At 36.2% G+C, this 11488-nt stretch overlaps 1 protein-coding gene and 1 long non-coding RNA gene across 3 annotated transcripts; one reads left to right on the plus strand and one right to left on the minus strand.

Moving 5' to 3' along the window:
- Positions 1-380: 380 nt before the first annotated feature.
- On the minus strand, positions 381-9670 carry LOC107553502 (TRMT1-like protein). Of its 2 annotated transcripts, XM_016235750.1 has the most exons (16): positions 9561-9670; positions 8344-8475; positions 7011-7073; positions 6799-6912; positions 6589-6653; positions 6332-6488; positions 5687-5819; positions 5090-5169; positions 4708-4951; positions 4399-4611; positions 4121-4311; positions 3841-3919; positions 3576-3742; positions 3362-3427; positions 1148-1277; positions 381-1037 (listed from the first exon to the last, which is right to left on the minus strand). In XM_016235750.1, the coding sequence occupies exons 1-16, from the start codon at positions 9619-9621 to the stop codon at positions 845-847; spliced, it is 2088 nt and encodes a 695-aa protein (XP_016091236.1). In that variant the 5' UTR covers positions 9622-9670; the 3' UTR covers positions 381-844. The 2 variants fall into 2 exon arrangements, with proteins under 2 accessions (XP_016091236.1, XP_016091233.1); XM_016235747.1 differs by lacking the exons at positions 8344-8475; positions 9561-9670 and adding an exon at positions 7179-7306.
- Positions 9671-9736: 66 nt separating this feature from the next.
- On the plus strand, positions 9737-10842 carry LOC107553503 (uncharacterized). The gene is made up of 3 exons (XR_001604967.1): positions 9737-9848; positions 10097-10230; positions 10730-10842. It is a non-coding gene; the product is annotated as an uncharacterized lncRNA (long non-coding RNA).
- The last annotated feature ends 646 nt before the right edge of the window (positions 10843-11488 follow it).

An 11488-nucleotide genomic window follows, 5' to 3' on the forward strand; every position in this document is an offset into this window, starting at 1 on the left:
ACTCCAAATATGAAAGGAATTTACAAAAAAAGAATAAAGCCCATTTTTCCATGATTTGTTTTTGCATTTTCAGAACAATAAAGCATGTCTCCCTAAATTCTATTTTTAAATCAAATTTTATAACGTACTACACAGTGAATAAAAACTCGAGAGTGCATTATGGTGATGAGGTAAATGTGCTTAATTTCTATGAAAATGATAAGATAATGTACATTCCAAAAAGTGAATTTATTAATGGTCTTAAATGTATGCTCAATTTTCTGTTGTTTTTTTTAAGTAAAATGTGGCCTGGAAATTGTATAGATTGATTTATTGTTTGTTTGTGATTCACCAACACAATGTTCTCAATGTCTGTGTTCTCATAAGAAAGATACAGTATATGATGTGAAATGTTTTATTAATGTTGTAGCAATCACATAAAACATTGAAGCAAAAATGAAGTGGAATAGAAAATCAGATTAAGGAAGATCAATATAATCCTTTGACAGGCTCTTTATAAATATTAGAGATTACAATTTTAAAAACCAAAAAAATAACTGTCAAATACTGCATCACTGTCAGCACAGAATGATTAATCAAATACTGTAAGCCTGTAATGGGGCAAAGCCTCAGTGCAATCCACAAAAAACTTCAACAAAACTGGAACAACCCTTTTCATTCAGATGAAACTCTTATTTTGTTTTGTTTCTATCCACAAGTTGTCGCAGAAACAAACTTCATAAAATAAACAGGAAAATTCATCAATGAAAACAGCCAAAGAAAAATCAGACCTTTGTGCAGTCCAAGCTCTCAAATGCATGTCCACATGGACAAAATTAAAATGCTGGTTTGGTTTCATTTGAAATCAGAGAGTTTGACGTCGGTCTGAGCCGGCAGCGCTGCTCTGAGGGGCGGACGAGTATGTAGGCACGCTGTATTTCGTGAGCACTTCTTTAAACTGTGCCAGGGTAGCATCAGTGCGCGCGCCTGTTGGGTCAAAGTGTGTGCGGCTCACTCTGAACCCGGCTTCTGTGAGATACTGCAGGAACTTATTCAGTCTGAAAGAAGAACAGAGAGTAGTGTCAGCATTCTGCTTGCATTATGACACTTGCTTGTATTATTGTACATGAGTATATGGCAGTGTATAGACAGGTTTGTGCTGACTAACTTGGGCATGTTCATGCCACGGATGCTGTGCCGATGGATGCTGTAGTAGAACGCTGGATGCTCCAAAGATGTATCAGCTTTGATTTTCTTCAGCACATTCCCAGATTCCTCCCCTGTGGTCTTTCTTTTCCCTGAATACAAAAGGTAAAAAAGATGCACCATACTTACTTTATACAATCTATCCATTTCAACTTTTATTTCCCCATAAACCCCACTTAAAGATATAGTCCACCCACACATGTATGAGCTTAGATTTACCAATGTTTGATGAGCTCTATCAGGGCCGGCCCATGCCTTTATGGGGCCTTAAGGTGAATTTTATTTGGGGGCCCCCCTGTGCTACCAATACAACTGATTATTGTCACTGCTTGATTATTGGCGCACTATAAATCGAACGCACCCATTATCAATTTTATTTGCTGTAGCCGTGTTGCTTGCATCATACCAATGTCTTCCTGGCATGTTTTTACCCTTCTATGATTTTTAATTGTAACAGTAGTAAACCCTCAAGAGTTGGTCAGGTGTTAATTTGCACTTTAACATTCGAAGTCTTAGAGTACTAAGTGGTATATTTAAAGTGGTGTACTGGAAAGTAGCTAAATAAACCAGCAATGCATTTACAGAACAGAATGTTATTTTAACAACATGCATTATTAAACACAGCAGCTAGCCATCTGTACACTTAAAACAACAACTCTTCATCTATAACTAGCTAATTGAGGCATAATCATATTGGAATATAGCAAAGACCCCAAAGGTAAGCTAATGTAAATAATGTTAAGCTGTTATTATCAGTACCAAGTTTATGAAACGGAAGCTTATTTTTAGTACAAAAATATATACCCAGGAAAATTTTACAGTCATATACGTAATTAAAATGTTATATTATATTCTTATATATGTGTATATGCGGCACTGAGCCAGAGAAAGACGCACTCAGTGCTTAATATCACCACTGTTCAGTGTTTTCAACCACATAAAGTTTATTTTAGGTTTCAGACATTTAAATAGATATTTTAATTAAGTACTAGCAAAAAACAACATTTATAGTTTGTTCAATACACACTGATTTCTATGGAAAGCGGCAATAATCATTTCAATTAAAATTTGACGACATGATTTATTCCTATCAAATACACATTGTGTAGGTAAAGTTTACTCTGTTTTTCCTCCCAGGTCTCTGGCCACTTACTTTCATGTATTTCGAGAGAAATTAGTGAATTTATGTGATGTAAATCGACAGATCCACACAACAGCGTCCGGCACGCATTATAGCCTAGATCAACATAATCATTAAGGTTGTGTAAACAACAAAACTAATTCATTTACACATATTTGACAATCAGAATAAGCTATATCATATAATTTATGATATAATTAACAAGTTTATGGATATTTTAAATAAAAAGAAAAATTAACATGATTTATTCCTATCAAATACACATTGTGTAGGTAAAGTTTACTCTGTTTTTCCTCCCAGGTCTCTGGCCACTTACTTTCATGTATTTCGAGAGAAATTAGTGAATTTATGTGATGTAAATCGACAGATCCACACAACAGCGTCCGGCACACATTATAGCCTAGATCAACATAGTCATTAAGGTTGTGTAAACAACAAAACTAATTCATTTACACATATTTGACAATCAGAATAAGCTATATCATATAATTTATGATATAATTAACAAGTTTATGGATATTTTAAATAAAAAGAAAAATTTAATAAAAGCAATGCATCTGTCATACAGCGCTATTGAGCCAACATGATGCGTTGCTAAGGAAATAAATAAATAATAATTATTTAATTATTTAATATTGCGTTTTTGTATTGTTATCATTGTGCATTCACATAATATATCACAGAAAAAAAATCAAAATCAAGCTGTCATTTCATGTACTCTTGGGGGCCCCAAGCAGCCACTTAGTTCGCTTATGACTTGGGGCTGCTCTAAGTGATATATATGTGCACTGATCAATGTTAAAAGCTTAAATAAAAATATCTTGATGCTTTGAAATTTTGGTTTAATGGACTTAAAATGTTTCAAAGATAAACTTAAAGCTTATGGGTTTGGAATGACATGAGGGTGAGTAAATTATGACAGATGTTTAATTTTTGGGTGACTATCCCTTTAATCTGGGATAAATGGGAACCATTAAATCCTGAAGAGTAGGGAGGAGAACAGCAGATAAAACATATTGAGAAAGCAACAAATACCTGATTGGTCAGAAGTATCTGCCTCTTCAACCTTCTGTAACGTTTTTATGACCACACCACACTCCACTAAAAACAAAGATGCGTCAAAATTAATGAAAAAATTCAAGTCAAGGCCCCATTGCTCAAAAAGCTGATTCAGTGTCTCCAGTTGTACTGAATCACAAATGAGCATTACTAAATAAGTGATGGCCAGAACTTGCACACCCAAACACACCTTGGTTGGAGAGGGCAGAGTATCCTGGGACAGGGAAAGGCTTGAGAGTGGTGCAGTCAGCTTCACAGATGAGAGTCTTCACCAGAGGCTGGATGTCTTCCATATTGTGCTGCACTGCCGCCACCAACATCCGCCTCAGAAATCCAGTGTTAAACAATGGACCAGCCCTGATGTTTGAAGCAACAAAGAGGAAACAATAAGAAAATTTAAGAGCAATTAATTATGCATCATCAAGTGTTTTTACGTACAAATGACATCATCTCACCAAAGTGGTCCAATCTCTACTGCAGTTTTTCCTGGCATACTCCCATGGCACTGGCAAGGCAGCTGCCTGTACAGGTTTTCTGTTAATACCAGAAGTAGAAATGTGATTATTTATGCTTAGACTACTTCTATCTGCATTATGCATTCAGTAACTTTACATTTGATCAGTTCAAGCATTCCTTGGTAATCAAACCCATGACTTTGCCATTACTGGCTCAACTGTTTGGGCCACAGGAAGGCTATCAGGATGCTGCTATTTGTTTGTCCAAATGCCTTGTCACCTTCCACCATGCTTCCTGGTTTGAGGAACACCCTTTCTTCACACCACTGGCAGTGCAACAGCTGCCGCAGTTTCTTAGCAGACTCATCTGCCTGGGTGGGCCCTCTGAGAACTCGCACCACCACGAGGACAAAGTGCTCAAGAGCCACGGCCAATAGCACCTCGACCCCTTTGTTGCAGCGTGCGGCCGCCCTGCAAGTACATGCATTAACAAGACACTTTGCAAACTGTCAAATAAAATACATTTGTGTTTGGTAATTCATTTGAGGAAGTGCCCACCTGGCCACAGATGCCAATACCATACGTGCAGCGAGTTCCCTGTAATACTCGGTTCGGACGATCTGGCAGCCGTAATGTCGAAGCGTCACATTCAGGGATTTGGAGTAAAGCGAACCAGCGTCTGTTGACGTCACTGAGACTATGCCCAAGTTTCGAACATTGCGAAAAGCTGCATCCAGATAGTTCACAGCCGTTCCAAATGGGTCGAGGTGTCTGATTTGAAGACAAGAATGTGGTGAGATTTGATATTTGCAATAACTAATCATAGGTACAGTGTTTTTAGTCATTATTTTTCAGTCTCTTACTCACATGTAGTCAAAGGGTCTCAGGTGCATGATGACATTGGCGTCCATCTTCACCACCTCTACCGAAGCAATGGGAGAGTCTGCGTCTCCCGCTCCATCTAGCTGCCGGCCCGTACGATTCCCCTCTACTCGGATGTGGTTCAAATGACAATTCTCCTTAATCATCTTAACGCAAGCTTCATTTATGTCGTTTATAGTAACCTTTACGGAGTTACGCAGATGCTTTGCCCACTGCAAACCCATGATGCCTACAGAAGGGATCAATATGTTATGCAAATATGCTTTGTTATACTTTAATTTCTATTAAACAATTTAGAGCAAAACCTGAGCAATGATATCATCATCATGAGCTATTAGCTTGTCTTTATGTACAGTAGATTTCCTACCAGTGGCTCCAAAGGCATCGAGACATTCGAGTGGATTCCTGTCCTCAGCAAGAACGGCGAGAGAGCAGAACACCAGCTGCCTTTAACGGTTACATAGAGATTGAGACTTATTGAAGTATTTGGTCCGTGTTGCGTTCATATATCATTCGAACCGCACCAGAGTTCGTTTGGAAGCTTGTTTGGTGCGCACCAGGGTTCGGACGGCAGCGTTCACACTTACTCAAACGAACCGCACTAACAGAGCAATCGCAATAGGGTTCGTTTTAATCGAACAAAACATGCCATGTGTGAACGCACCCTTAATTATAGGCTTTTCAACAGAATGTCCATGACCCATATATTTTAATTACTTTCTAATTATTTTTCTTTCTAAATTGTATGTATCGTTTATGAAAAAATAAATAAAATATTAAATATTATTTAATTGATAAAATGTTAAAAAAACGTATTAAATCGTTATTATCATTAATATATTAAATATTTAGCAACCTTCAACCAAAGCTGCGAAGCAACAAATACATATTAAATTATTGTGGGACAATGTACACATTAAACAATCTGATAATTTTGCCGAAAAAAAGAATGCAATTCTCAAACCTGTTTGTCTTCATCTTGCGGCTGAAGTAGGTGTCTGTCTTCTGGGGAGTGGTGTGGTTGGGCAGGAGCTGGACATTGGTGCCCAACTCTTTCATGATCTCATAGGCCTGTCCACCTAGGACTGAAGAAGACGCTGAAAATCAAAATGGACAAATTATTTCCAGTTATTGCAGCTAAATGCATATGTGCATATTGTAACGAAGAAAAGTGTTCTATTGTTACAGATGCCTCCTGTGAGACTTTAAACTGCAAGCCAAAGGCCTAATAATCATAAACAACCACAAGGCGATCTTCTACAATATGTTACTCCCGAAGACATTCATCCTGCAATTGTGTGAGTGCCTTATGATTTAGGTTAGATTTGACTATTCTTACCCAACCTGAATACACAGGGTTTGAATTGCAAGAAAAAAAGACACCTCAAAAAAAAATTGAATGGAACTACACAAAAACAATTCCAACATCTACATTATTCCACATGAACAAACTGGCATCTAGTTCAGGCGGTTCTCTTTTAATGCCAATTGTCTCACTCTCTGCTGCGTTGTCAGCACAAATGCACAAATATCTTTCATGTCAGTAACGAGGAAGCATCGTCACTTTAAAAGATGTCACTCTGTCAACATCTACAATGTAAAGGCTCACCAGGGTCTTCAAAGGGGACATCCGAGCTCCCTGAATAGCTGGCTTCTGTCTCACCCTTGTTGATGTGGCGTTTGAGATGACTGATCATGTCTGTCTTGCGAGCAATAGTGACAGAGCAAACCACACAGTGGTAGTGAGCCACCAGTCTGCCTTGAGCCTGGAGATGAGATAAAAACATACCTTAATAGATCCATTCCAGAGGATCTATTTCCTGATTAATATGCACATGAAGAAAAACTTCATAACCCTGATCTCACCTGGTCAGAGCCTAGACTGGACTTGAGTTGTCGGCAAGGTAGATGACAGATGCACATCCTTTGGCCTGTAAAAGGGGAAACAAAGTTAACTTTCCCAAGCAACATTTTATTATTATTACTTATGTATTAGCTGATACCTGAGGCAACAGCTTACAAATGCTTGTTGGAAAAGACCATTTTAGAGGTGCCAAAGGACTAAAGACTATATACCTTCAAATTCCACATAAACTTTCCAGTGCAGGTTCTGCAGATGCCGTCTGAGCTTATGACTGTAACAGGCCTTGAATTTCTCTTCTGGACACAATGGACAAGACTTCCTTCCAGCTGTTGAAATCAGTAAACATATTTGTTAGCTTCCGATCCAAGAGGTCTGCTGGTGGTTGTAATAAACACAGAATATACATATACTCTGGTTTCTCTACCTCCATTTAAATCCACAAGCCCTTCGAGCCCTTCCAGTGTTGTTTGGATAGACACATGTCTCTCTGAAACAGAGACAAGACAGTTTCAATGATTTAACCATGCTGAGGGACATTATGCCTGGAGAGTGTAATAAGTTTCATAGGGAGTCAATACGGTTGAATATTTACCTGATATAACAGTGGAGGATGTCTGTCCATTTTTGTCCTCCATTTTCACTGGATTTGTTGAGGCTTCATGAATAGGCATTTGCTCACATGCCTCAGAATCTGCAAGCATTTTATTAGTATCTCTCTCGGTATCTGTTGAGGCACACAGAAATTCACATTTCAGAAAAATAATTGTTGAGACAAACCAGTTTTCCTTTTGCATTAAAAATATTTAATCCATTAAAAAGAAATAATAATAATAATAATAATAATAATAAAAATTGGATACTTTCATGTCCCAAGGTTTTTTTATTTTTATTAAAACAAACAGATTCCAACTTCTTTCTGTTTTATGAAAGCCACATTAAAATTGCCTTGGTATCACATCTTATTTTTTAAAAACTATGATATTTTATTAAACATGGAGTGAAGTAATAATTTTAGCATTTGTTGTGTGAACAATGTGGAATGGTTAGATTACATATACATTTATTACAGTAAATCCTAATTATTACATAAAATATTATAAGGTACAAAGCCATATTTGTTAGATTAAAAAAAATCTAATGACATAAAAGGTCGATTTTTTTATTCTCACATTTGTATTACTTATTATCTCATAATTTCGACTTTTAAGAAATGGGATAGCTTCCGTTAAAGACATTTTATACGAATTGATTATGTTTGGGCTTCTAGTGGTCGGAGAAATTACAAAAAAGTGATGTATGATGGATCTTTGCACACCGATCGCTTTGCAGACACTAGTGGGAAAAAAAAACCTATGAAAATTCAACAACAATACTGGAGCGCCCTCGTATGTTAGCCAAAGCACATTTCCATGGAGTAACCAATCCCGTTTTCCGAGGCTGATGTTTCCAAGCAGAACGGCCCTAGTGCGGAGCTCCGCGACAAGACCATTGCTACATACATAATACTGTTATTTACAGCTTAATGTTCATCTCAGAAAATGCATCGATTGATTTAGTGTTTGTAATCTATCTACATGTCAGTTCTTTGTCGATATGCCCTGAGATACAGAGACGTTTTGAACATTTACATTATTTACACCTAGGTCCTATGGTGGAGCTCCGTGAGGAGGCCTATATTTACCTCAGCAGTTTTGAAGTCATATTAAGGACAAGAGTGTAATAAGTTTCATAGGGAGTCAATACGGTTGAATATTTACCTGATATAACAGTGGAGGATGTCTGTCCATTTTTGTCCTCCATTTTCACTGGATTTGTTGAGGCTTCATGAATAGGCATTTGCTCACATGCCTCAGAATCTGCAAGCATTTTATTAGTATCTCTCTCGGTATCTGTTGAGGCACACAGAAATTCACATTTCAGAAAAATAATTGTTGAGACAAACCAGTTTTCCTTTTGCATTAAAAATATTTAATCCATTAAAAAAAAATAATAATAATAATAATAATAATAAAAATTGGATACTTTCATGTCCCAAGGTTTTTTTATTTTTATTAAAACAAACAGATTCCAACTTCTTTCTGTTTTATGAAAGCCACATTAAAATTGCCTTGGTATCACATCTTATTTTTTAAAAACTATGATATTTTATTAAACATGGAGTGAAGTAATAATTTTAGCATTTGTTGTGTGAACAATGTGGAATGGTTAGATTACATATACATTTATTACAGTAAATCCTAATTATTACATAAAATATTATAAGGTACAAAGCCATATTTGTTAGATTAAAAAAAATCTAATGACATAAAAGGTCGATTTTTTTATTCTCACATTTGTATTACTTATTATCTCATAATTTCGACTTTTAAGAAATGGGATAGCTTCCGTTAAAGACATTTTATACGAATTGATTATGTTTGGGCTTCTAGTGGTCGGAGAAATTACAAAAAAGTGATGTATGATGGATCTTTGCACACCGATCGCTTTGCAGACACTAGTGGGAAAAAAAAACCTATGAAAATTCAACAACAATACTGGAGCGCCCTCGTATGTTAGCCAAAGCACATTTCCATGGAGTAACCAATCCCGTTTTCCGAGGCTGATGTTTCCAAGCAGAACGGCCCTAGTGCGGAGCTCCGCGACAAGACCAATTCTACATACATAATACTGTTATTTACAGCTTAATGTTCATCTCAGAAAATGCATCGATTGATTTAGTGTTTGTAATCTATCTACATGTCAGTTCTTTGTCGATATGCCCTGAGATACAGAGACGTTTTGAACATTTACATTATTTACACCTAGGTCCTATGGTGGAGCTCCGTGAGGAGGCCTATATTTACCTCAGCAGTTTTGAAGTCATATTAAGGACACATTGCATAAAAATACAAAATTCCTAAATGCGGAGTGCTATTTAAGGAACCTACAAAACACGTCGGAATCCTTTTATCATTATTAATTCGAATTATTTTGCCTTTTATATTGGCGTCCTCCTGGTGAAGTTGCTCAGCGTCCTCTTCCCTGAGCTCCGCCATTTTCCCAAACTAGCGTACGTAGAATCCGTACGCATCACGGTACGCATTGAGCGTTGTGGGCGCGCACCCAATCGTTTTCTCTCAAACTACGTAAACTAGAGAGAGCGGAAGTGAATTCAACCAGCCGAATGCAACGCTAGTTGAGAAGCGAACAGCTGTCATTGCTTCAGAATTTTCTTCTCTTTTGTTATTTAGCGTCGTATTTAACAACATTCCTCCTGCTTGTGGTAGGTAAATCTCTTTTACACGGAAGCTGCAGGAAATAAAAACGTGTAGCAGTCTTGAATTCCCTGTTTCTTAGTATGATAAGATTTGTCATTTGTAAACAGTTAGGAAGGTCAGGACAAATGTGTTGTATTGTAAACATTCGGTTGACATTATTGTCACAAGTGTATTTCAGTGTGACCTAAGATGTCACATATTCATAAGTTCCTACATATTCACTGAGGAGATTTAATTGTTGGTGGTGTTTCAGTTCAGTAGGTTTGCATTGGTGTTATCTGTTCCTCAAGGATGAACTGGATTTCTGTCTGGGATTTGCTGATATGCAGCTCTTGGGAGAAAAACTCTTTTCCTTGTACTTAGTTCTTACTAGAAGGGCACTCTAAGGTACTACATTTTTGTATGAAAAGTACTTTGTAAATAAAGTTTTTAATGATATCATTGTAGCAAAAATCTGTATGTAAATTTTAAAATTTAAACGTAGGACTCCTTATCTTTCTATATTTTTTCCTATTAGTTTGCATTATGCAACAGAGTTTTGAATAATAAAAAACGCACCCAAATGTCATATTTCTAATTTGTTTTTGTTTTTTTTCAGTTTTAGTAACTTCAACTTGTTTTCAGTTAGATGCCAATTTTCTTGTATTTTAAAAAATATTTATATTTTATTTCAGCTTTATTTCAATTAATGAACTTTTTTTTCATAATTTTAGTTTTAGTACAATTGAAGTAATATGTTGTAAATGCCATTCAGCACTACAGTTTTACTGCTCTCCTCTTTAAAAGTAATGAACAGCCAACATGTGGATTTCTTACATTATACACTGTATTTTTAATTTTTTTAATTACATTTTTCAAAATTGAAAAATATTATGTTCTGTCATAGGGTTCTGAGGATGTCAAACAAGAAATCAAAGAAGAAGAAACAGAAAAGGGAGGAAATAATCCCATCAAACTCTTCTCGTGACCGTGAGAAGAAGGTGAGAAATCTGCAACAAAATCGGAGTAGATTTTAATCTAGTTATTCCTAGCATATGATTTATGGTAAAAAAAATTCGACGCGTTTCAGAAAGGCGGGGCATAGAGGAGAAACAAAAATATACAGTATGGGGAAAATAATGTTGTTTTTTTTACTTTAAACCGCATAAACACATTTCATTACACCAAATACACAAAATAATGTTCTTTTTAGCAACATCATATGACCCCTTTAAGCCCTTGTCATATGCATCAGTCATTCACTTGTCCAAGTAAAAAGGTTACTTGGATCTATTTATTTATTTGTTGTGTAAATGTAATTTATTGTGAAGCAATATTCTCATCAGTGATCTGTGAGCTCTTACTTAAATCGGTTTTCTTTAATAAAGGTCTGTTTTGTTTCTTATTAAATCTGTGTATCATCTTTCATGTCAAATTCACAAATTATCAATAAAAACAGTTAGAATAAGATGACACTATAGGGTTGTTACCAATCATATGAAATCAGTATCAACGAAATTCATCTTTCCACTGCAGAGGAAACACAGAAGCTGCATCTGAAATGGCATTTAGATGCATTTACACAGAAGCTCAGAAGTATCATGAATGCATTTATGTTGCAAAATTACAACTGCATGAATAACGTTATGAGAATAATATTTAAAAT

This window comes from Sinocyclocheilus grahami, unplaced genomic scaffold, assembly GCF_001515645.1.
Source record: "Sinocyclocheilus grahami isolate Dianchi unplaced genomic scaffold, SAMN03320097.WGS_v1.1 scaffold473.1, whole genome shotgun sequence".
NCBI lineage: Eukaryota > Metazoa > Chordata > Actinopteri > Cypriniformes > Cyprinidae > Sinocyclocheilus > Sinocyclocheilus grahami.